General features: G+C 42.8%; 1 protein-coding gene across 4 annotated transcripts in view; it reads right to left on the reverse strand.

The window, feature by feature from the left end:
• The window catches only part of slc25a26 (solute carrier family 25 member 26), a 57,132-nt gene that overhangs the window by 25,190 nt on the left and 4,733 nt on the right, over positions 1–27,209 (reverse strand). For 2 of the 4 annotated variants that reach the window (XM_011475068.3, XM_011475067.3), the window contains exons 4-6: positions 23,978–24,082; positions 22,917–22,964; positions 17,399–17,456 (exon numbers count right to left, since the gene is read on the reverse strand). In XM_011475068.3, coding sequence (XP_011473370.1) covers positions 17,399–17,456; positions 22,917–22,964; positions 23,978–24,082 — 211 coding nt within the window. The remainder of the gene's footprint in view (positions 1–17,398; positions 17,457–22,916; positions 22,965–23,977; positions 24,083–27,209) is intronic. The other 2 variants (XM_011475069.3, XM_004068853.4) reach the window with 1 other exon arrangement.

The following is a 27,209-nucleotide window of genomic DNA, read 5'->3' on the forward strand; positions in this document are numbered from 1 at the left end:
TGAAATCAATGGACAAATGAGGGATTTAGCATTTGTCTCTTTTTTTTCAGTCCAACCATAACATTAGGAGAATTTAGGGTTTAGTGATCTGCCACCTGAGTTTAAATTGGTTACAGATGCGGGTCCTGAAGTCACAAGAGAAACTTTTTTAACTGCTTGCCATTTTTGTAAACTGTGTGGTTTTGCTATTCTTGAGAAACACAGAGATCGTATGTGTAGGGCATACGCATGCTAACTCACGTCTGGCCCACAGCCTGTAGCCAGTCTTTCCATAGTGGGACCGCATGGAGCCAGCCGGAAGTCAGCCTCATATAATGCCTTAGTTACCGTAACACTGTCAACTCTCTGAACCCAAAGTAAATTTACTACACGTTTATACATGTGTGGAAAAAAATATAGATTTAATGTTATTTACACAAAACAATAACTTTAAAAAGGAGTCATTTTTTATTCTTTGAAGGCCTGTAAAAACGCATGAGTACAATTTATCAGCAACTATAAGAGACTTGTATATCTGTCAACAAGTACTTTGTTATTTTTATTTTATTTTTTTGTTAAAAAACTATTGCATTTGTCTTGGGTTTGAGGGATTCCTTCTCCAGATACAGTCTTTCAGTTCAGATCAGCAGGTGCCATTTTTGGATGTTTTAGATGTGTGTTTTGGATCTAGTTGGAAAGTCCTCAACCTGCAGCTGAGGACAAGCTTTCTAAAACGACACCACCCATTTTGCTCCACAAAGCCCCGATAGTCTGAGGATTTTTACACAGATTCAAGAATGTCATCTGTTCCAGATGTGCAGTCCCAGACAATAACCAGCATTATAAGGCTATATTATAAGGCTTTCCAGTCTTGTTTTTTAACATTAATATCGTCCTTTGTCTTTAACGACATCCAATCTGTCTCTAAAATCAAGAGTATCCCTCTTTTCAGCTTGTCTCTTTTTCTTTCTTTTTTTTTGGGGGAGGGCAGCAGAATCCACATGTTTTCTACAGTCCTGTGAACCTTAAACGTCAGCAAAAATATGCAGCCGTAGTCACAGGAACATCTGACTGCCAGAAAATGTTTTTGTGGACCTCATCTTTAACGTTCTTGTCTAAGATTTTCTTTCTCCTTCAGTGTGTCTCACATCCTGTTAGCAAACAGCACAGTCACAACTGACCATCTTTAAATGGTCAGATTGGGAATACAATACAAGACACCTGCTATGCTAACTGGAAGCAGGACCCGAGTTTAAAATGTCCCTGTGTTACCATTATTGTCAATATCTTCTCTAGAACCACCTTCATTCTGTGTCCTGACCCGTTTCATTTTTTCTGTTTTATCCTTTAGATGAAAAACCATCAAAAGCAATATTTTCATCAGTTTTAGCTTTTATTTATTAAGTATTTCTTTCCGTTTCAAGCTAAATCAATGGCCTTTTTCATTAAAGTCTCACTCTAATATTCTTATGATCTATTCTCAGTTTTCCCAGTGGTCTTTTAATCATGATTATGTCTATTTTTTTACCAAAATCCAAAAGCCTGGGTCGTTTTCTTGGACATCGTTTCTGCAGAGCGGCAGTATTTCATTAGAAATTCACCTTTGAATTGTGGGCAGGACTGCTGGTGCAGAATAAGTCCGCCCCTACTTCCTGACATCCATATGTTTACACTCTCTCCTGCTAGCTTACAGCCTTTCACAACCCTAACCAAACATTACTGGTGCATCAGAATGGAGTAGAGCGGGGAGCTTGTGCCTTTCCTAAGAAGAAGTTTCTAGTTCAAAAAGGTTTTACAGCTTTTATTAATTTTATCACCAATTTCTCTTTAACTAAATTCTTTTATCATCAACTTATAATACGTTCTAATGTAAGAGCTTCTCTTTTCATCTTGGGGGTTGTATTAGGTGAAGACACTATTTGTTTTTCACCAAATCATACCAAACTTTATAATTTTCAAGGCTCCCAATGGCATCTGCTTCACAACCATCTCAGTGACAGTTATGGCATACAATTTCTCTGCCAGCAAACTCACAGCCCCTTTAAAAGCCTGCTGTCATGCAACTTCATGCCTTGTGTTTTTGTGTGAACATATGCCACGCTCAATAAGAGCTCCGACGATGTGTGCGCATGGATACATGCATGAAAAGCACCAATACATGTTTGTGAGCTGATGCGTTATATAACTGATCAAAGATGACAGCGCCACTTGCTGTGACTGTCAGGTATGATTTTACAGAGATATATAGATGCGGCTGCTGTGTCATTCTGCTGACAGAGCTCCTGTTTGGTGTGTATGTGCACATGTCCTTGCCAACTGTACCAGTGCTAACTTTATTAGTATTCAGCAAAGCTTTAGGCTGTCACAGGTCCTTAGGCACTCAACAGAGGGCAGGAAAAACACATGTCAAAATATATTCACATTGAGCCTGATTGCAGGCAGCCCAGTTGGCTGCAATTTGACAAACGACTTTTAATAGGTCATACTGCTGTCTCTGCATACTGATTAGCTTTCAGAAAGAAAGCAGTAGTAAAGGGCATGAATTTAAAAAGTCTAGCCTAATAATGCATTGATGATTTCATCAAAAAGCAAGACAAGATGTCACTTGGAGTATGTCCTTTTTTAATTTGAGAATTTAAAAAGTTTCACTTGACTTTGGAAAGGAAAAACATTATTTTAATACCATACAACATAATGGTCAGGGTTGTCATTCATACAGTCATTTATTCATCTTCTAAACCCGTTGTATCCCTTTCGGGGGGACAGAACTGCCAGAGCTTATACCGGCCACTTGTGGGCGACGGCAGGGGACGTTCTGGACAGGTCACCAGTTCTTTTGCAGGGCCACAAATCACACACCTAACCAATTAACCTATGAAGCATGTGTTTGGACAATGGGAGGAATACCCATGCATGCACGGGGAGAACATGCAAACTCCATACAGAGAGGTCCCCCATTGGTGTCCTGTTTCAGGTCCCCCAGCCGAGAGGTCACCCCAGAACTGGGGACCTTCTTGCTGTGAGGCAAGAGCCCTAACCACTTTGCCACCTTGCAGCCACTTTTGAACACAACACAACAGCAGTTCCTGACTTCATACACCAACAAACTTATGCTGCAGACACACCGGGCATTTGACATACACTCATGAACGCGCATTTAATTTATGGTATTCACACTGGAAAAGCAGGGAGGCTTTTTCCCTCACTGCTTTATTGTGACATTTGAAAGTCTTGGTGTCATATAATTCTGGCCGGGCACAAGCCACACAAACCACAATTACAAATTTTTCCTCCATGATCAATTTTCAAACGGTTAGCACTTGCATTAATTAAAGGGGACGCCATTCGTATGTTACTACCAAATTAGAGTCCCTGACAGGTCAAACTTTGACCTAGTTTAACTTGCAATTTGCGCTCAATGGCCACGCAATTTGTACGCACAGCCCAAAAATGGTCGAAGAAACTTGTGTAGCTGCGCGTGAATGGAAAAGTCTTGAATGCAGAAGCCCAAAACGCACATTTACATGAGCTTACATAGACTGCTTGGGGTCGTACAAACGTGTGTTGCTGATTGGTTACACAGGCCGGTAAGAGCCAATCAGAGGTGGAAGCTGCAAGGGTATGGAGGCTGGAGGTGGGGTCCTCACAAGCTGAAGAGAAGAAAAATGTTCAGCATGGAGAAGCTACGGACAGCAGCCGCACACCATGTGTTGGAGGTACATAAACACAAGAAAACTTTCCTGAAACAGTCTTCAACATCTAACAACTAGCAGCATTACTTCCTATGAATAGAAAAACCATCACAATGTCATACTGTAAACATTAGCAGCATCTCTGCAGGTTTGTAAACATCTCCTGCTGTGAAATGATGTGGACTAATCAGATGAGAAAAAAAGGCCATGATGGAAGCAGCAGATATGGGGTTGACAGAGTATAAAACCTAAATTCAGCATACTCAATATGAGAAGCTGCTGAACAGTGAAGCACTGTCAGAGAAAACTGCAGGACAGTAAGGGTCATTATCTTCTTCTGTGTCAATGGAGAGATCTCAAAACACAGAAATTTACATATTTTTAGATTGGGTAGTACAGCTGTCTTAAATGCAATAGTTTAGATTAGTTTAGTTTAGACTTTTATTATAGAGAGTGTATAAGGGTAGGGTAATGTTCAAGACTTCACACATAATAGACTACAGCTTTTAACTTCTCTTTTTTTTTTTAAACTCTTATTTCAAATGGAGCAATCTGAAACCAAAAAGTGTAGCCTGGAAATATTTAAAGCAGGAAGCAACATCAGGGAAGGTTGTGAGTCAAACGTGAAGACTAAGTGACCGAGGGAGCGATAGAATTTGAAAACAAACAAAGGGGCCCTGCGTTGGGCTCTTCCGGCGCGGCGGGGGACTGCTTTCCTGGCTGGGCTGGGGCGGCGCTCTCTTTCCCTCTGCGCCTCCCTGCTCTCTGGCTCTGGGGGCCTCGCGGCGGTCCTGCTGGCCCTGGCCTGGGTGGCGGGCTTGGTCGCCCGGGGGGCGGTTGTTCCCTGCCTGTTCCCGTGTGGCGTTGGGGGAATTCCGGCTGCCGCTGCTGCTGCGGCGGTGGTATGGGTGTGGGGGTGGCTGGGCGCTCCTCCTCCTTCCTTTCACATTCCACCATCTATTTTAGAAGAACATAAACACTCACCTGAGCACAGGTGTTAGCTCACCTTTGCACTAATAGTTTGCATGATTGAATGAATGAAAGATTTCACACTAGTTGGTTTAAAGGCATAGGTATGCGTTCGTGAACACTATCTGTTTTGTGTGCATGTTGACATGTGGACATTTTTGCGGCTAGCAGGTGTGTTGATAATATTTGAGTGTGTGTGAACAGGCCCCGCCCTTTTTGTACTACATTTGAACCGTACCGTAACGATAAACAACCAGTAAACCTGTCTGCTCTATGCTGCTTCATGGTCTTACCCCCCTTCCCCTCCTATTATCACCCTCCTACCCCCCCCTCTCTCTAACGTCCCTCTCTCTTCTTTCCCTCTTTCCTTTTCCGTCCGGTCCAACACCAAAGATTTTCAAACATGATTGAAATTAATAAAGTTTGGCCTCAATTACAAAAGGGGTTTATTCAGACATACCTTTGGTTTGTCTGAAGATGAATAACCCCTCTTGTTAAAATAAAATATGTCCAACACAAGAGGCCCTCAGCTCTCATCTGTTTGCCTAGCTGTTGGACAGGACAAGTTTAAAAAAAAAAAAAAGAATTTGAAAACAAAAATACTTCCGTCCCATCCCACCATCATATCCTGCAATGGAAATGCTATCTTTTTTTTTATTATAAGTCGTTTGTTTTTCTTTTAAATAAAGCATGCTTACAACATGTAAACAAACTATTGAAGTTTCTGTTATTCGAAATTTCGATGCTAATATTTTTTACTTTTACTGCAAATGAATAGTTGCTTCAAATATCTTTTTTTTAACTACCGTACACTGATTATTAATTGGTGTTGTGTCTGTAAGAAGCTTGATGTCATTCACTACTATTATCAGAAAGGAGCAATTTCCTGCTTATTTCTATGTTAATAAGTGGACAAACAAAAAGAAAAGCTGAAGAAAATTAAATTCATCTTGCGTGGTCCTTTGGGCTTGGGTGTGGGGGTGCGTGGTGGGGGAGTGGGGTGGTGGTCTGGCCTGGCTTGGGGGGGTGGTCCCTTTGCCTGTGCTGGGGGGGGTTGGCGGGGGGCGCTGCTCGGGGGGGGGGCGCTGCTCGGGGGGGGGGGCCCAGCGGCGCTGGATGGGCTTCCCATCTACGCCTGGGGCTGGGATCGGCCCTTCCCTGGCTCTGGGGCGGGACGGGACAACCCTCTTGGGGCCCCCGGTCGCTCTGGGTGTCCTCCGCTTCGGCTGCGGGGTCTTGGGGGGGGTGGGGTGGGGGGTCTTGTCGGCCCTGACCTGTGGGGGGGCATTCTGGGGGGGGGGGGCATTCTGGGGGGGGGGGGGGGGGGGTCCACTATTGGTACGGGGCAGGGGGGGTTGGCGGGTCGGGGTCTCCGCTGAGGCCATCGGCGGTTTCCCCGGCCGGTTGGCTGCCTCGGTCCCGTCGAGGCCTGACCAGAGCTCTTCTAGGGCCGGCGTTTGGGGGTGGGGGCCTGGGCTTGCTCCGGGGGGGGCCGGCGCTTTCTGGCTCCTCTCTCTCTGTGTGGGGGGGGTGGTGCTGGGCCTGGGGTGTCGGCGCCTCCGGGGGTGGGGCCCCTGGGCTGGGTGGGCCTGGCCCCCTTGCTGGGGGGGGGGCGGGGGACAGCTGTTTGACCACCGGGGGACAGTCTATCAGTTATCCCCAACTTACCCCCTTCCTCATATAACCTCATAATAGGGTGAGGGGGTGAGGGGCTTAGCCTGCGATGAGCCTTGGGGGGGGGTTTACTAGGCAGTGGCCCCCCTCCTATGGTTGCCGTATGGAGTGGGCCCCCCCCTCTTTCGGTTTTACTTGCACCTTAGACATGTAGGGCCCTTGGTAGGGGGGGTGCTTGGACATCACTGCCAGCAAGCAGCGGATGTCCTCCTAGCACCCTAGCCGCCAATTTTAACCGCACCTTAGACATTTAGGGCCCCTTGGTGGGGAGGGTGAGGGGACGTCACTGTGAGTAATCAGGAGATGTCCCCTTAGTGCCCTACCCGCCAATTTTAACTGCACCCCCCTTAGTACACACACCCCTCCCCCCTCAATATATACATCCCAACATAAACACACACACATGCACACACACACCATCTCAAACACACATACACGCACACACATTTTGCAAGGAAGGTGGGACCTGGGTCCATCTGTCCCCTGCCTCTTCCCTGGTGGGGGGTGCGGGCCCCTTTGCAACGGCGGCCGTGTCCCCGGGGTGCCGGCTTCCTGGGCCCGGCGGTGCTCTCTCCGCGCGGTGGGGGAGTTCACATTACATCTGAGCCGGGGGTGTCTGGTCCCTGGGGGGTGGGTTCTGGTCCTTGCTCCTGAGTGCTGGGCCCCGCCAAATTTCCAACTGTGGCCGAGCCTGGTCGGGCCATATTTATAACACCCCTTGTGGGCCCTCTTTTTTTCCCCGGGGTTCCCCCCTCCTGGGCGGGGGCGGCGGGCCCCCTGCCTCGCTCCTCCCTGGACCAACCGTGGGCCGGGCGGATGGCTGCCTGGAGTGCGGAGCGGGTCTCCCTTGGGGGGTCCTGGCTCGTACCTGGGGTTGGGGCGGGGGGATGCCCGGAACTCCTGGGTGGTGGTGGGGTGCTCGTTTGGGGCTGTGGGCGTCCTTCTCCGGTGGGGCTCTGCGTTGGGTTCTCCCGGCGCGGCGGGGGGGCTGCTCTCCTGGTTGGGCTGGGGCGGCGCTCTCTTTCCCTCCGTGCTTCCCTGGCCTCTGGCTCTGGGGGCCTTGCGGCGGCCCTGCTGGCCCTGGCCTGGGTGGCGGGCTTGGTCGCCCGGGCGGCGGTTGTTCCCTGCCGGTTCCCGTGTGGCGTTGGGGGGATTCCGGCTGCCGCTGCTGCTGCGGTGGGGGTCTTGGGGTGGGGATGGCTGGGCACTCTCCCTCCTTCTTTTCACGTTCCACCATCCATTTTAGAAGAACATAAAACCTCACCTGAGCACTGGTGTTAGCTCACCTTTGCACTAATAGCTTGCATGACTGAATGACTGAAATGTTTCACACTAGTTGGTTTTAAGGCATAAGTATGCGTGTGTGAACACTATCTGTTTTGTGTACATGTCGACAGGTGGACATTTTTGCAGCTAGCAGGTGTGTTTATAACATTTGAGTGTGTGTGTGGACGGGCCCCGCCCTTTTTGTACTGCATTTGAACCTTACCATAATGATTAACAACCAGTAAACTTGTTGCTGTATGCTGCTTCATGGTCTTATCCCCCTTCCCCTCCTATTATCACCCCCTACCCCCCCCCCCCTCTCTCTAGCGTCCCTCTCTCTTCTTCCCCTCTTTCCTTTTCCGTCCGGTCCAACACCAAAGATTTTCAGACATGATTGAAATTAATAAAGTTTGGCCTCAATTACAAAAGGGGTTTATTCAGACATACCTTTGGTTTGTCAGAAGATTAATAACCCCTCTTGTTAAAGCAAAATATGTCCAACACAAGAGGCCCTCAGCTCTCGTCTGTCTGCCCAGCTGTTGGACAGGACAAGTTAAAAAAAAAAAAAAAAAAAAAAAAAAAAAAGAAAATTAAATTCATCTTGTCCCACCCCAATTACAGTACACGATCCATTATTGGATCATTATATTTTCAAAAAGTTGTTGAGTGGTCCTACCTCCAGCCCAACTTCTTTCAGGATTCCTGTTTGTCATCCAAAATCATAGGGAGGAATTTAGAGATTATCCATCCAGTGTATATGCTGACAGGCCACACTGAATTATCTATTCCTTGCTGAAAATTTCAGCTTGGTTGATATTACAGAAGTAGAGAATGTGATTAAAAGCTCTGAAGCAGTTTGACGTAGTTACGGTGGGACTAAATTGGTAAGTGATGAGACTCATCCATCACATAAAACGCAAATACAAACACACTTTTAAAAAAAGACTACACACTGAAATAGTTTTAAATAACTAGCTTTATAGTGTTGCCTGTCATTTAAGTGATTCTGACAGTTCCTTTGGTGCGAAGTATCAAATTTGCTTTACTTTTCCACTATTAAAAAGGTGAGCATGTTGAAACAGATTACAGGAGCAGTTGTTGTGAAAACAGAAAGCTTTCCTGTAACATTTTCTCGTACTTTTACTCATGGGTTGTAGCGAATGATTGCACAAAGTCATGATGAAGCTGGAAGATTTGTTTTCTATTTACTTCAAATGCTTTTCCCAACCAGTCAATGCGCACATGTGCCAGAATTGGACCCGTAGTGTTTTGCCAACTATCAAACACTGAAGTTGGTTGATTAGGTGATTAACTTCATGATTTCTATGAATAGCTTGAAATGTAACGTGTTGTAAAAGCAAAAAGGCATAACTTGGTAATGCTTCCTTATGGTTTTCTTCTTTTTTTTTAAGGGAAGGGCAAGAAGAAGAGAAATCTGACATGTTGGATGGACTCCAAGTTTTATTTGGATCCTTTTTTCGAATTGAATGGCGTGCAGTGGTAATGATGTCACACCCAACCCAGATCCAACAACACAACTGCTACACACCATGACATTTCTATTGTGACAAATCCAGTTCACTCTGGAACTATGCAAGGAAACCCAGTCTTTTCACGCCTTGTGGAAATCAGTAAGCTGGATTTATTGCTACCTCCCACAAGAACAAACTCATGTTGACAATATTTATTGTTACTTAAATGACAGTAATGAATTCTCTCAAAGATTGTAATGTTACATTATAAAATGCCAGACAATTAAAACCATTACATTCAATTCAATTCAGACAAAACATGGTGGCGCAATCGCGAACCCCTCAACATTCTGCTCCCTTCTTGCCACCAGATGTGAGGCCAATAAGCAAAGGAGCGAGTGACTCACGAGCCAGACGGTCTTCTGGATTGTGCTTCATTCTGAGTGACTGTTCACAAGGCATTTGGCATAAGCTCCTTAACCGGGGGATTTACCAAAACTCAAATAAGACCATGTGTGCTGCTTTAAATTCTATTTCTTCATGAAGTAAAGTAAAAGTTAGGAAATGATTACAAATAGAAAGCAAAATAAAGCCAAATGGTTAATGAAGCGGCAGCAGATTTGGGGGGAAGAACTACTCACAGCATTGTGGGAATGAAAAGAAACACACAAAAGAGCAAAACACGCAGGCTAAGCAAGTAGACAAAAACCCAGACTTTAAGTCCATATTTATTACCTGGTAATGCAAGCTGGATTCACTTTATAGACTGAGGAACATGCCTCTCACACAAACAACCCAACACACCCACATTCCATCTGCTGCGTGTCACGAAAAGTATGACGAAGAGCCAACTGTGGTCACATGACAAACAAATATCAGATTTTAATAAGCTGAAAGTCACTGGTGTCGTAAATCATGTCATGATGGCAGGTGGCGTTTGACACCTCGGTATGACTCTTTGCCAAAAACTGAGCAGGAATAAGCTCAATCTGTTGGACAATCTAGAGGAACATCTGAAAAAATAATAGCATGCAAAGCCAGAAAATGAATACACAGATATTGTGCAAGTAGAAACCAGTGAAAATAAGGTTAGTAGCTCTATAATAACTCTACATTATTGCTCCTTAGTTGTTATTGTTCTATCTTTTTGTTTCAGAGTATTTTTTTTTATTTGGGTCAATTAGGATATTTAATTCTGCTGTAAAGTTGTTCATTTTAGCACCAGGACATTTGAAATAAAAAGTCGTGTTAGAAGAATTTTAGCATCTGGTTTTTACGTTGGCTTTTATTTTGCTGTGTTCAAGTCATCGACCATCAGAGTAAAATATTTGCTGCATCAGAAAAGACTGACTTTTTTTGGAAAATGAAGTTTCCACACCAGATAATATGACTTTTTTTTTGGTAACATACTTTTTTTTATTTAGGATTTTTTTTTATATACATTTTTATTGCAGTACTTTAAAATAGTTTTACCAGTGCTCATGCCCTGATCTGATGCTGTTCATTACTTTCTTATAAAATGCAAGCTCCATGAATGAAGCAAAATGCAAATGGAGGTGGAGGAATTTTCTTGTGCATGCATGTGTGTGTGTGAGGCTAAGTACACCTCAGGGACAGAAGGTTTCAAGTCCTTTTAAATAAATAAACAAACACATAAAAAACCAATCAATAGAAGGAGCCTGATCTGGCGCTCTGAGCCAGTCTTTTGGCCTTTCACTTCATCAGCGAAGCTTGGAGTGAGGGGGAAAAGAAAAGAGCTGAGTGCAAGAAGGTAGGGTTTCATCTCTCCTGGTGGCTGAGAAGTGCTGCTTGGTGGAAGCTCAGGCCTGCTCTCCCGATTACTGAAGAAACAATCCCATATGCTATCCCAGTTGAAGCATGCAAACTCACACACCTGTCTCTGTTCTCCCCGGAGGCTCACTTCACACAAATCACACGCCTATCCAACTTGAACCTTTCATGGAACTGTTCTCAGAGCATTTCCACTAAACTCTGTCCCAGCCGCGAGGCTCTGAAGTTGCAGCAAGCAGCAGTGAAACCAACTGTTCAGCCCTTCCATCTCAGCACTGTACAAACTAGCGTCAGTGTGTGCACTTGGTGAGGGATCACGCCTGATAGTTGTGGATGCCTACAGCAGCACGGAGTGTTTTCGTGTGAATGTTTAAACAAGACAAACCAAGGGGATAGGCCTGAGCCTTTGCACATCGCCCTGGAGCCAATCTTGTTGCCGCCGGCCCTGATTCCAATCAGCTGGCACTGCCCGCTAAATCTCAGCACAAGTCAGTAATTTCCCTGATCTGACAAATTACGCTTTGTTAAATCAGGGGGCGGCTAAAAGCGTACTGGAAAACATTCAAGAGAGCAATTCTTCCCAGAAACTCTGAATATTTACACTAAGCAGCAGTTTTTTTCCCCGCCACCAACTTTGTTCGTGCTTTAGAAAAACAAGGCAAAAAAAAGGAGAACATCCAGAAGACAGACTTTTTTGTCGTTCAGAAATAGGGTTCTCTGCTTCAAACTAAGAGGGGTTAGACCTCACACAATTGACTGTACATGAAAAAAGGACTGAGTCACCCAAACTCCCCCCTCACATTCCAAATGGGAAGTGCCCGCTAGCTCCAAGAAGCCTACAGATTTCTACTGAGATAAAACAGGTGTTACTCAGTCATTCTATTTGTCAAAATAATAATTTACGCATTGCTACCTTTTTTAACGTGTTCCTGCAATTTCTAATTTTTTAATGATATTTCTTCTGTAGTACAAGTTCTTCAAGTTATAAACTGGATAACTCCGTTGCCTTGTGGTCTCACATCGAATGTTTAAAACATTGACAGATTCTCCCGAGCTTGCTTTCAAGTGGTAGGGGTGATTTTCCACAAACTCAGTCCTGATTGACGAGAGTGGTTGGCATAAGCCTCGTTTCCACTGAGCAGTATGGTACGGTATGGTCCAGTATTTTGAGCATTTCCATAATAAAATGGACCCATTAAGTCGGACCGAACAATATTGTTTTTGCGTCCCCCGTTGGTTGTAGGTCCATAGAAAAATGTAACGGACCAGTCATTTTGTCATTATGTCATTATGACAAAAGAAAGCGCCAAACCAGCGCCTCCTCTTCGCTGCCTGCAATCTTCTCTCAAACAAGATTAAATGATTTGGATATATGAAGTACCAAAAGACAAGTAGAAAAAAATGAGCTGCTGGATGACCTCCATTGTTGTTGAGTGGAAAACCTAGCTTGAAATTCCTGGACCATTTTAAACTGGATTGCACCGTACCGCTCAATGGAAACAAGGCTATAGAAGCCTCGACTAAGACAGACCGATAACTGCTTACTGATGATTTCTGGCTCCAACATGGCGACATCCGTACCGCGAAGAAATGGCAACTGAATTGAGTTCATTTCGTTGGAGCTGAAGGGTGAGCCATAAACATCACACTCTCTCGCTCCAGTTCATTTATTCAGTCAATATGTCAATTCAGTCACAAATATGTGTAACTGCACCACTAAAAGTGAACCTTCCATAATCCCATAATATTATTCTGACGATACACCAGATAAAACAGAACACTTCTGCTATACTTGTAAAGATGAAGTTTAGCAAGAGTAAATCAGAGAAAAACCAACAGCTGATGAACCAAAGATGTGGGTTCATTATTTAGCAACTTCCTGTTTAGAGGTCCATTCACTGCGCTCAGAAGCACATAAACACTTCTATTGAGTGTTATGGCGTACATCCATCAACATCCTCACAGTTGCTCTGTGAATGTACAAAAAATATGGTTAGATTATTACTAAACTCATTTGTTACATGCAGTCAGTCACAGCGCCTGAGCGAGTTAAAACCCCAGTTTGCTCTGTCACAGTTACTGATAGATGACATCCATGCCAGAGTGCATATTAGCCTGTGAATGGTGATGTGTTGTGATACAGGATGCCCCAAGGGTCAACCAATTAGCTGTTGACAGGAGGAGAGATGTATGGCTGCCCGATGTGTCTGAAGCTGGGAGCGAGACGAGGGAGAACGGACAGAGAAAACATGCTGGTGCTGAGGGCCAAACGGACGAAACAGGAAGCTTGATGAGGGTACTCAGCATTGGTCCAAACCTCTAAAAAATGACTTCTAGTCTTCGGGGCTCTGTGATCGTCTCTTGAATCAAAACTGGAACTTTTTCTTCACTGCACACCAGAGGACAGGCAGAAAATCATCATACTCTGGAAGAATTTGGGAAATTAACAAGTTAAGAGTTGTTGCAGATTACCAATAACAGCCCTTCGGGCCAGTCAAATCCTTTATATTCCTGCTCAATCGCAGACATATGAGAGGGTATCTTATCAGCAGAGGACTAGATATGCAATCAAAAGCACAGCTGGAAAGTAGAAGATCAACAGAGTCATTGGCAGTGAATGCAATTTGGACCAAACACACACTAATATATGATTCCATCAAACAAGACCATGTATGGATCTGATCAATCCATGAGAGCTCTGGAATGACCACAGATATGCATGAAACAGAGCTGTGCTACTATTAATAAAAACAACATGACTGATTTGTGAGATGAGACATCTGAATGGCTTATCTGAGCGAGAAAACCAAAACATCCCGGCATAGGCACTATGCCTTTAAAACTATTCAATAATACTCTTGACAAACACGATTCACACTGAATTACCGGTACTTAACTGTCAAATGTCAAGGTTCTGATGTTACCCAATACTTCAATTTTGCTCTAACTTAGTTTAAAGAAAGGCCGGCCAGCCAACCAAATATCAACTGCTTATATTAAATGTTGGCACTGGCCTTTTTAACCAATGTATTGAGTAAAGAAGTACACACAATGATTAAAACACACCTGTTTTTAACAATTTTATAATTTAAAAAACCCAAAAAATTCAGACTATAACCAAAAGCAATTCAAGAAACTTCCTTTTTACTAAATTCAGATTCTTCACCTGGAAAAAAAGGTAGTTACTCTGATCATCATCCAGAAAATGTATAAAGTTATGTTTTTGGTTATTTTTTTCAATGTCAGGACACAACAACCTGCTCAACATGCTCCCTCATAGCAGAGGTGACATCCCAGGCTCTACATGCCTCAACAATAGAAGGCTACACATGTGTGACTTGTTTGTTTGGCTGACAATAAAAAAAGAAGCTTGGGTTTGCAAAACTACATCTGAACAAACTTTAAACACTCTTCTTTAATTAGCGAGACCCAACGGAAAATGTTTGACAAAAAGAAAAAAATTGGTAAGCACTGCAAATCGTGAACACATAGCAGCAGAGGTTTAGCCACAGGGGTTCCACGTCGTGCAAAAAATAAATTTTGTTTTTACCTTAAAGAGCAATTCACGTGCACAGTATAACACCATCCACAGGAGACACATGGGTCATGCAGCAGGACACTGACAGAAACCTGCACACTCATAATTTTATCTATATGATTGAAATTAAGATCACATTCAAGAAAAACAACTCTTCGTAAACATGCTTTTCATATAAACGTCATATTTTGGGTAAAACGTATACGTATATTAGAAAATTTTAAAGGGCCTATATCATACTATTCTTAAGCCTTTTATAGTAAACAATACCATGTATATGATAATAGATTACCTTTGTCACATAAAAGAATGAATTTTCTAAACCGGTAGTAAGATGACTCGATTTCTAAAACAGCGGCTGGAAGGGGATGTTCCTCACTGGTCTACATCAGCTCATGAGAACCTGTTTGTTTCTATGGGTTGGTAGGGGCAGGTGCTTAAAGCACAGGTTTTTAGAGGAAAAGTAAAAGGTAAATGCTTCATAATATAAACATAGTAAAGTGCATTGGAAGAGGCATAGGAGGACTCACTGTATGCTTGACAGTTTGTAACTAAAACTGCAGAAATTATTTCATCAAAATGTAATTTTTTGAACTGGAAACTAATCCTAAATGTTTTTCACAAGCTAACAAGCTTCATGGCTCAATTTGTAAATCCTCATTCTGCAAGCTTCTTAAACTGGATTCCCATTCTGTTTATAACCCTGTCTTAGAATTTCTTTTGAATTATTTCAGACATTCACCATCAAAGTTTAATTTGCGTAAATGCAAAAGCATATGGAGGACCACACAATAGGCTAACCTATCTTAGAACACCGTGGTTGCATCTTAATGGACTTCAAAAGCCACCAAGCACAACATTTCCCAGAGCTTCACTTGAACGGGGATCCTGCTTAGACAGAATCTCAGATTCCAGTCTTCGTCTGCAGTTTGTGACTCTCACACTGCTGCAACTTTTAAATCTCAGGCAATACATCAGAAACAGTTTGGCCTAAGATATTTTGACTGTTTAGGCCGATTTATCATGCAAATGTTTTCAGTGAATGGCAGAGAGATAGGAGTTCGGTCGTAGAAGAAAAACGAGGACACCCTGCTAAACATTTTAGATATGGAGCAAAAAAATGCGGTGGGGGTCACATTAAGGTGACATTAAACCAGACGTCCTGTTTGTTTAAACACTATGAAGATTACAATAAATTAAAATGAGTTTGTTTTTCTCCTTAGTCTTAAAATTAAAATGGCTCATTGACACATTAGGCTGGTGCACGTAGAGCACAGTAAAGGCGGACAGGTGTTGAACCATGAATTGGTTTGAACTCCTAACCTTTGCTGGGGTTGGGTGAGGTAAACGCGCATCATGTGGGTGACGCTTTAGATTTTCTCTTTCTGCCGAACATTAAGCAGTGACATCTCAGCGTGACCCCTGACATTCAGGTGGTTGGCTCCAGATGTTTTGGGGGTTGTAAGCGCTGCTGCCTGCACAGTGACGGCTGCGGCTGGAAGCGGGGTGCAAGCATATGGCTGGATGGGTTGGGGAGGGGAGCAGGTGTTGCTTTTGGAAAGCTTCATCTGACTGTCACAGTAAGAAAGCTCATACGAGAGAAAAGCTGGTGGCAATAAGACTGAAAAATGTCTGGACGTCTTTGATGTAAATTCCTGGAGCAACAAATCTCCTGATGGATAATATTTTACACATGAACTGAATGTTTACATAAACCAGAAGATGCAAAAAAAAAAAAAATATTTAAAAGGGGAGAAATAAGGAGGTAAACTGTCCTCATGATAGAGGAGTGGTGTCATAAATACAGCTGAGGTTAACCTATAATTACAGGGTGCTTTCTTAAGTCTTAAGACTTCTTTGTGGCAGTGATTTGTCTTCCTTTTCCGCCCACAACTCTGTCCTTTCTCTCCAGGATAAATGAAAATTATACCTTCCTGCTATTTATTGGAGCAGAGCAAACGTAAACTTCTGTCAGGGATTGACTTTTAACAAAGTGATGTCATAATACTGAGTAAGATGGATGTTAAAGTAATTAGCCAATTATGGATTATGATGTTTTGTCACTTTATACCAACTTAGCTCAAGGGAATATGGTTATTATTACAAACTGCATGAGTATTGCATAACTGAATGCTGAAAAATGCTTCACTTTTGATCATATCTAGAGATTTAGTTGACAATTGTTTAATCTCCATCTCTCACACACACAGGCTATTGACAGATCTGAGACTTTATTATTAGAAACATATGGAAGAAACCAAAAGTTTTCTAATGCAAACAGGCATAAAGTTAAAGGAGGAAGCCATAAAGTAACAACCTCGCTCTAGTCCTGCTGGCAGCAGCAACAAAAACACAAATAAAGAGGACATAGGCAAAAAAAGCGGCCTAAAGTAACTGCTTTTTTCCTGGAAAAATATCTGGTAGGATGTCCTGATGACAAGTCTTTTCCAGATCTATGCAGAGAATCTTTGAGTTATAGCTTTAATGGCAGATTTTTATGCAAACCAAAGAGCCCCGCAAAGAAAAACATCCTTAGCATAAGTGTGTGATCCATGGGTCTCAGTAGCACCAGTTTCCAATGCATTAAACTGAACAAGGAAGAACTGAAAACCCCAAACTACCTTTCCCCCAGTGTAAGAGCACAGACAGCAAAAAGCCCAAATGGAAGGCTGACAGCATGCCAGCTGACTCCTTAACCCCCTCCGACTGCAGAACTCATCAACACTACCACATGTTGTTCTTAGGAAGGTTGTTGAGGGGTATTCATATTTGCTTCAGATACTCAGTTGCCAAAAGTGCACCTCAGAGGAACCTAGATGTATGAGGGGGCAGCTGTATGCTAGACTCATGCCAGCATGCATGAATGATAAGCTACAGAAGAGGGAAAATGTGAAGATTTGATTGCATTCACACAACTCCAGTGATGGGGAGCAAAGCTCCATTCATCTGTCATCTGCTGCACAAGCAAAACCATTAATCCAGGAAGTGACATGCGTGATAAAGGGATAGGACTCAACCAGGGATGAAGGTCAAGCTTAGGAGGGTCATCACTCTTCTAACAAGGGTCGCCTCGACCTGCAAACAAGCACCATTTCAAACAGATAACCCATAACTCAGAGAGGCAGACAGTGAGGAAACAAGTCTTCAAACTTCCATCATAAACAGACACATCCGGTCCAGACTGCTTTACCACCAAAGATCCTTTAAATTTAATATGTCACATGCTTTCAGTTATTCAAATTTTAAATAACTCTACATAACACGCGGTAACAATTTTCTTTTCTTTTCTTTGTAAGCATCCATAGACTTAAATAAAACCAAGGCCACTTGAGTTCACCCTGATGCACTTTGCACCATTTAATCTACAAGTCTTTAATGTAGCTTCACCTTTAAGGAAAGACAAAGAAGAAGGTTTTTTTTAATATAATTTAGGCATGGAAGGATTACATTTCTACAACTATGTCTTAAAAGCCATTTCCTTTAACTGTACTAGTATAGGGTTTGCAGTAAATGTACACGTGACTAACACATGGAAACAAAAACACTGACTTAAATATGGTTTATCCGCACCATACATGCAACAGCTCAGTCTTCCAGGAGCTAAACTAATTATACTTTCATCTTAAAATGCATCATGTTGTCTAATTTTAACTTCTATTACATCATGTCTGGATGGGCGGGGTTCAGTTTACCATCTCGCTCAAATAATCTCGGATTCTATTTCTTTGTCATTAGTTTCATCATTATAATCCCCATCTTGTTCTTTATAACTCATAGGACGAAAATTGAGACAGAATGATATAAATTTATGAGACCCCCAGATGTAGAGATTTTTCAGGATGACCAAAATACCTGTAATAAAAAAGCAAGGTCCTAGGACTAATGACAGAAGACTTCCTCACAAACTTCTTTCATCTCTGTTACCAACACTACGATTGGGACTTTGGGGAAAACAGGTGACCTCATTCATCAATTCTGTGACAACTGTTCAGTGTTATAAGGACTAAAGGGCTTCTGCAGTTTACGATGCCCTCAATCCAGGGCACCATTTTCTTAAGCAGTGGGTCAAAATTCTACCAGCTCTGTGGCCAAGTGGAAGAGGGTCCACCCGGAGGGTGTTGGATTATCAGATCAAATTCATAGCTGGGTCCTACCAAAGACTATAAAAATGAGACCTAACGCCTCCATACACTTCACTTGGAACAGATGGAGAGACTGGGGGTAGCCCTACTCTGGAGGACGCACTTATAGTGAATGGATGGATAGTACGAAACATTAGCAAGGTATCGTTAGTGCAAGTCATGGATTGGCCCCCAAAGAAGCAGCTATTGAGATTCAGTTAACTCTCTAACCTGAAATATTAAAGCAAACAAAACAAGTGAAGCAAGTCAGTCAATGATTCTTGTTTGAACACATCCTTGGACCAGTATGATGATCAATCCTGCTTCAAGCAATTACAGCCTACATTTTTATATCATTTAAAGTGACTTGCTGGGTTTTTCTTTGTAAATTTGGGGAAAATGTGCAGTTAGTAGCCTCACTGAAGAACATAATGATCTCTAAAAACTGAACGGCAGACAGACTGCTCAAAAATGTAGTGAATTGCAGATACCCCTAAATCACTTCAAAACTCTGAACTATAGATCATAAACCAATTCAGTAAACCAACTCTGTAATGGATTAATAGCTCATTTGTGCATTTGACAGCACAGACTAACGTGCAACCCAGTCAGATGAATTTCATGAAATGTTACAGAAGTGTGTTAAAGAAAGTCATTTAGACACAGCTCTAAGGTGTCAGTCGCTGTTCGATTAATGGAAAGCAGTGCACATCTGAAAGAGGTTTTATTCCACGAGTTCTGAAATGCAAACACCCCGAAAATTGGAAAGGAGCTAAATTAAAGAAAACCAAACTAGAAAAAGGCTCCCTCACATATATAAACACCATCATCTAGCTGTAAGGCGTCAATTTTCTTTTCAGCCAACAGTTTGACATTTTCCGTGGTGAAGCATTTCTAACACTTTCCATGCTATCTAATCCAGTTGTGATAAGTATTTCAAGGTGCTGCAGTCGTTTAGAAGAGGGGGCTTCTTGGTCATGTGAAGATGGCCAGCAGCTGCTCTGTGGGGTCAACAATGCCTTTACCTGTGTCACATAGCATCCACCTTCAGCTTAGGAAAAACAAACTACCTTAACTTCTCCTCCACTTTCTCTCTGCCCTGTCCTCACATGAAGGTGTATGAGCATGCGTGTCCATGGATCAGTGTACAAAGAAACAGGATATTAGAACAATTCACATCACCTCTCTTTGTCATACTTGCATCACAGGTTAAAAGTAAATACTTGATGGACAGAAAAAAAAACAAAGAAAGAAAGGTTGTATAAAGGTCAGCCTTAGTAGCCTAACAGCCAAAAACACATCAGTGTTCTCAACTCTACTGCTAACTATTTGATACTGGTAAAGATAGCAAAACCTCCAAGTGTACTGTAATTTGCAGGGCAATTTTAAGGGTGTTACTTTAAATTTCAAAAAACTTCTGGATAGCTCATTTGGCTCTGTGTAGGACGGGCAAATGGGAAACCAGGGTATATTTCTGAGGAGGCGTGATGAGCTTCATCCAGTGTGGGTCCTTTGACAATAGCCTTCAAGCTACTGCTCAATTGCCGCTATGTAGCCACAAGAGGGCTGAAGTCTGGGTCCCCCTGTTCCAGTCCCCATCCCAGATAAAAGGTCATTTTGACTAGTCTAAAAAAAAAAAGTAAAACTGTCTTTGAATGACAAGTGATCTTATTACACCATGAACTGTGACATTGCAAAAACAATAGGAACAGAAACAAACAAACTCAAATTCTGGATGATAGTAGCAATAAAAAATGAGGACAAAACACCACAAAGTAAATTGTTGTCATGCACAACTAGTTTGTCAGATGGACCACAACAGTCACAGTAACCTCTGAAAAAGGCTGCAGTTGGCAATAAAACCACGTCAAGGTATATAAAAACACCTTTAACCAATATTTTGTCTGATGAAGGGAAGACGCTTTTATGAGACTGCCAATTCGTCATCTTTAGGATGAGACTTGACAGGACTGTTTATCCCTCTAAAATTAATGGAAGATTTTATTCATTTTGTCAAGATGTATTTTTAATGTGTCCTATAAACCGATGGGTCACATGGCCACAAGGTTCATCCTTTTTACAGTCTATACTTGCTACCAATTACAAGCTGAGCATTAAAACGTCTCATGGGGAAACAGAACAGGATTCAGGTAATGATTAGAAACCCAATATAAAAGTAGGAGCGATGTGGTGGGGGTGGCTTGCCGAGGAGGTGTTTCATAAGCTCTGGGCCCTATATCCCAAATGTTGAAAGGCACAGGCTGTAAGGGTTACTCGCTTCACTGGCTCAATTACTCTTCTCAAATATTTAGAGAAAAAAGCTTCAAATGAAGTCAGCCTTGTACTGTATGCATGAGAGAGCAGAGAGTATGAGATACACCATTTGGAGATTGCTCCAGGTGCCTGAGCCAACACTGTCAGCTTCACTTACACCTGTCATTCCACAGCTCTCACACCACAGCATTACAAAAATTACTACCTAATAAGCCATCTCAGACTCATTACTCAAACTCAAATTGCTGAGGTTCAGATCAAACTTGAGATCATCTTGCTGCACTTCAGATCAGGGAAAAATAAAGGCCCTTCAGATAAGAAGATCACAAACTGCTGTAGATGAATGTCATATAGTTGGATTGGTAGCTGTGGTGATGGAGTTGAGGGAAAAGGGAGAGCAACCAGAGTGATCGGTGTTAATCTTTCCATGCCATCTAGTGGTGGAAGATGGTGCCATTCAGAAAGAGAAGGCTGGAAAAGCTTAAAACAGCAAACATCGCATGTTGATTTAATACATGTTAGAGTCTTGATTACACTAGAGGCATCCCTCTGTGTGTTTTAAGACAATGAAAACAAATTCAAAAGCCAGACATCGACGGCTTGTATGTGCAAAATGGGGAAAGTTGCCTCTCAAAGTCCTAAGCAAAGTTGTGTTGATGTTAATTTAATAGGCTCCTTGGTTTTTTCCAAAGGAGAAAAAAGTCATTTGCCATGCCACAAATTTATTCACCCCAATCTGAATCTCATTGATTTCATGCTCTGTTTGGCTGGAACACAAAAGATGCCGACTCAGCAGAGAACTTGACAGTTTCTTTTAAGGAAAAGGGGGGACCGAAATGAAGATTAATGCAGTGCGAAAGGAAAAAGAACTGAATGCCTATTAGTCAACAGACTGAGAATGAGTTTTGGATAAACACCTAAAGTGTCGGGCACTGCAGGCCTGTGCAGGTGAGGAGAATGCCGCTGCAGCCACACCCCGAGGAACTGAGAGGTCTGCTTCTCTGCTACCATGACAGAATTCCTGTCAGAAAAAAACAGCCTTGAGATGTGCGCTTAATGAATAAATGGCGGAAAAAAGACCCCAATTAGGAAGCCAGCAAGAAAGAGGGCGGCACGCCACTCTGTGTGGGCAAACTTATCTTGACAGGGTGTCTTGGCCGAAGAAGGTAGATCAGCGGATCGCAAAGAAGGCCCAGAGAAAATGAATTACCTTCCTGACACACGTCAAAGCCAATCACCACAAAGCATCCTCTCTCCGTCCTCCCACCCCACCCCAAATCCCCCCTGCCACCACTGCGTTTCATCTGCCGGTGTTAGTATGCAAACAGGCCGTGCGCCAGCCTCCAAATGTATTCATTTATTCTGAGTCCCTCGGAGAAATCACAGCGTCTTGTTGTCCTTTTTTTTTCTTTTTCTTTCCTCGGTTGTCCAGATGGAATTTGCGTGAATAACATCAGTTTAGTGAGACAGAAAATAAGTACAGGCCAGCAAAGAAAAAGGCACTAGATTACAACCCCCACCCCCCACCCCGACAAAAAAAAAAAGGAGGGAAAAAAAATACAAGTGTCACCTTCATATACTCCTTTCTCCCTGTTTGTCCTTTTCTAATTTTCTTTTTTAGCTCTTTTGAAACCTGACAGTCGGGAGGGAGAAAGCCTCGCAAACATACAGAGCTCACAACAATTATTTAGCATTATGATGCGCTGCAGGTGCAATTACACTGAACACCATGAATCAAACGGCAACTCTTTTATTAGAAAACGGTAAGCAGGCATCGAGGGACTGCAGCTCATTTATCTGTGCTTTGTTTTGCATTTATAATGCAATTAATTGAATTAATTGTTCGGATGCATCTTTTAAAGAAGAAAAGCAAGACACCAGAAAAACAACTGACTGAGATGAAAGTGAAAGGGAATAAAAACAAATCAATACTTTTAATTTTAATAAAGCTCAGGAGAAATTAAGATTGTTTCAGTCGCAAAATCCATTCCACCTTTTCAAAAAAAAGTCTTAGCAGAAGTATTTGTCATTAACTTAAACCAATAAAATAGATTTCAACATGACGAACCTTAACTAGGATAAAGACTTTAGCATAGACTGCATTAAGTAAGTAAGTCTTGAGTAACAGATAGAGTCTTACCTCTCTGAGAACCGTGCTGCCATATCCTCTGTACAAGCCTCGGACGCCCTGCACATCAACAAAGGCAAACACCAAATCAACACACACACATCTATAAAGTACTAACAAGACAGGAGCCAGACTTTGCATGTAAACATGGTTGGAGCTTTGATTCATTTCATTTCTGCTTTATTGTCAGCTTTTTTTCTCTGGCTACTTAACATTTTTTTTAAGTTTCATTTAAGTTTCTCATTTGGGAGTTTAGTGCCAATGTAAAGGAGACACAAAGAAGGGATTTGAATAGAATAGCTAATACTGGCTTCGTTTTTTTCTAATACATAGTTTCTGCAGAGCTGCACGAGTTCATCACAAATTCACCTCTGAGTTGTGGACGGGACTGTTGGCGCAGAGTAGGTCTGCCTTCATTTCCCATTTTCCCTTTGTTTTCACACTCTGCCACTAGCTTACAGCCCCTCACTACCCCATCCTACCATTAGGGGTGTAACAAAAATGGCGAGCAATACTGGAACTTGCCTGCTGTACGGTTTTAATTACGGTAATTAATAATTATGCCAAATAGAAGGAAAGAATTTAGCAGAAATGCAGACATGTATAGTAACAGTAATGTGTTATATATTACACTATGTGCACATTTAAATCACAATGGCTTTGAAATACAAGAAAACAACTGCAAAAAAATAACTAAAATCACTTTAAATCAAATGATTTCTGTTTTACATTTTCACACTGACAAGTGACTTCATAGGCTGACTCTAATAAATATGCTAAAAAGTAGCTCCAAAAATGCCGTGACCACATTCTTTGGAAAACATGCGATTTGTGACAGCAGTTTTCTGAAAAAAAAGAAGACATGGCGATAGGTTCTATGATGTTTTTGATGTGTTCTGTTTCCTGCCAGAAAGAGATCAAATTTAATTTCAATAATAGTTTTTAAAGCAGTTCTTTCCCCTTTTTTATGTTATCTTTAATATAAGCTTTTAACATGAGTTCAGCAGACGTTTTATTAAAAGGATTGACAAAACCAATCAAAAAGCAGTGTGCAGTCTGTAAAGGTTAAATACCTCTTCTCTGAGTGTAGCCAGCAGAGTGCTGTAGGTGCTGGAGGAGGGCGAGGCCTGGGTTCTCTGTTTGACAACCTCTGCGGGCACCCGGATCAAACAAGCCACCTACAAGAAACCACATAGAAAGAGATTTTCTTTCCAGCTTCTAGTCTTTTTTTTTTTTTTGGTGACTCATTTGGACACACATTTGTATTCAATCCAAAGTTAATGTTGAGGAAAACCCACCACCTTAGTGCCCTTTGGGGTTAACACCAAAGCAGGTGGACCTCCTTTGGAACAGCATGATGGGAGCAATTACACAGGATTAGCCTGCAGGCTAATCCTGCTGGAGCTGTTGTGCATCTTTAACATGTTGATGAACAAATAGTTACACACGTGGCGGCGCAACAGTTGTCGTGTCTGCAGACGGGACTGGCGTGGGTCTGCTTCCAAAGAACACGCTGCTGTCAAACCCACTGATGGATTCAGATGTGCACCCCACACCTCAGCGAGCGCGGCCCCTGCTCAAGTTCCAACCCATCCGGCGTGTGTCAACAAAAATATGGACTGCCAACAGCAAGTGAGGAGAGACATGAATATTTATGCCTCCTAAAAACAGACATGCTGGCAACTCCAGCCCACCTGGCGACTTGATTTCCCATTTATCCTGCATCGGTGTGGAAATACTGACGGATGGCGAGCAATCTCAGAGAGCAATTGGTGAGCAGCCTCCCCCCTGCAGCTCCCCAGAGTCACACAGATGCCCCTGTGCAAGTGCCACCCTCACCAAGGCAATGGGGAGGGGCAGAAGGAGAGCAAGGAGATCAAATGTGTCCCTCCTTTTGCTTCTGTTGCTGCTTTTCCATCAGTCTATCCATACTGATTTAGCATCAGGGCCCCGGCATACGGTTTTGGTCAGGGAGGGAGGGAAGGGAAGCCCAACAGCTGTTGGCAGAGTGGTTTCAGATGGGCACTTGTGCTCACTGTCGTCTCCTCATGCTTCAAAAACAGAAACCTTCTGTGCATAAATATGCTTGAATCCAACACGCAGGAGAAGATTGCTCTCTTAAAATCCTGTTTACGTCTCATTTGGTCAATAACTCCAGCTTTGATCGGACATTCACAGTTGCATTCCTTTTGCAACGTTATCCCTCTTTTTAATTCACTCTAAGCAGGTGAGCCGTATGAACCTCCATTTATGTACTTTTGAGGAAACACGTGAACCAAACCAGCTTCTTTGAAGGATTTATCAACTCGTGGTGCAACACTGCCATCAAGTGGCGAGGGCTGCACCTGCATGACCTGATCATCCAAGCATGGGATCTCATCTGCCCTTTCATTTGGTGAAGTTAGCATATGTAATACACTGTGCATCCCATTTGGCCCAAACCAATTCTCAGAGAAGGAGCATAATAAGGCAGCCGTGTGGAGGGAAAAAATAGGAGCTATGACAAGTAATCACTGACGCAGTCGCACGGGGAGCTTTCCTTTGAGTTGGCCTCTCCTGTTCCTGCAGAAGGGAAGCAAGAACGAAGCAGAGATTACAACAAATAAATTAGCGACAACTTTCATTTGGAAGCTATTTATCCCTCTAAATGTTGTTAAGAAGTTTACAAAAGATCGACAATGAAACATAAGTTCAAAGAGAGGTAAATCAAGTTTAAAGACCAAGAATTTTTAGGAAAGAATTAAATAAAAACAAAAGAATTCTAAAAGATTTACTTAGAGTTTGTATGTGGTCTGAAGATGGACATTAATCCACTGCTGAATTCGTCCTACCATTCATCTTTATTTGCAAGCTCTTGAACTCATCAGGCTGATGCCTTTCACTTTCCGGTTGCTTGTTGTCGTTAATCCAAATGACAGCCTGTTTTCAATTTCTAGTGCTGGCAAAGATGAGGCAAGAGTCTGCCGCTCAGTGACTGGCAGAGCAGGGGGAGGAAGGGTGAAATTAGCAGGGACTCTCAGCACATTAGTGGCCTAGACAGCAAATCAATCTACTCTTCTTCTCCTTCATAGCCTTATTTTTTCCTCCTCAAAACTGCTCGTGGCCACTGGGACAAAGTCAGCCAGAACCAGGACTGCCATGTGTCAGATCAAGATTTAAGAAAAGCGAACTTTCAAATGGGTCACTAAGGGTACCGATTGAACTTCCCTGAACCTCGCTGCAGAGCCTCGAAGGCTCAAAGTCAACACAGTAAGGATGCAGGAGAGGAAAGAGGAAAAAAGGTCATGAAGAAAACGTGCTAAGATGAGGACACCAAGTTTCCCCCACTCTGAAACAACAGCCAATAAATCACAGAGCGTGGAGCTGCTCAAAGACCATGCATGGATTATTTCTCAGTGCCAACTTAATTGGTTGCTCCTTTTCTCCACAACCCCCAAAAAACACCTCCTTTGTGCTCCCTCCTTCTCAGCGTCCCCCTATCTTGTCATGTCACCCTGTATTTTGCCGAACATCCTCCTGCAGACATGCGGCGGTGAAGGAACGGGGGGGGGGGGGGGGGGGGCAGTTTGGATGTGAAAAAAACCACTGCCTGGCCTTGACAAATGAGCTTTCAGGCCAGACGTCGAGCGAATGGGAATGAAGATAAATCTGATCTAATGGCTAGATAACAGCCTGCTAGAGCCTGACAGACGCCATCAGCTTACACATTCTTTATAAGAGCGTCCCACAACAGCAGCAGCACACCACAACACCTTTGAGGGAGGGTGTGTGGGAGGTGGGGGGTGTCGTCTGACTCGTCTGTCCTCCTCTTGTTGTTTTGCTTTGTGGGGAAACAGGTCAACAAGAAAATAGGAGCCAAGCTCCCAAAAACTCTGACTTCTGTTCTAATAATGGCCATAATGTTTTTACTGCATAGACTGGCACCATAGAATCTATGGTGACAGTCTATGCAGTAAAAACATTAAAAGCTTCTTTTTATTATACAATTTTGACGGCATATGGAGTAACTCCCCTTCCAACTAACGGCCCCCGGCTATGGAACCTTCTCTGCACAGGATTTTTGGAACATTTTGCATGATCTCCAGTACTTCAGAATAAACTAACCCTCTTTGATTTAAACAAATATTTCATATCACACCCACATGTCAACAAACTGCATCGTTTGCACCTGACTTCATGTCCTAGGAATGGAAAAAAAAGAGCTTAATTTTATGAATTTATGATGGGTTAATAATATTAAATGTTGAATTAAATCCTCTTTGAAGCTCAGGTACATTTAAAAAAGTAAATTTTCCGGGAAAGTCT

The sequence above is a fragment of the Oryzias latipes genome, chromosome 5 (genome assembly GCF_002234675.1).
Source record: "Oryzias latipes chromosome 5, ASM223467v1".
Lineage (NCBI taxonomy): Eukaryota > Metazoa > Chordata > Actinopteri > Beloniformes > Adrianichthyidae > Oryzias > Oryzias latipes.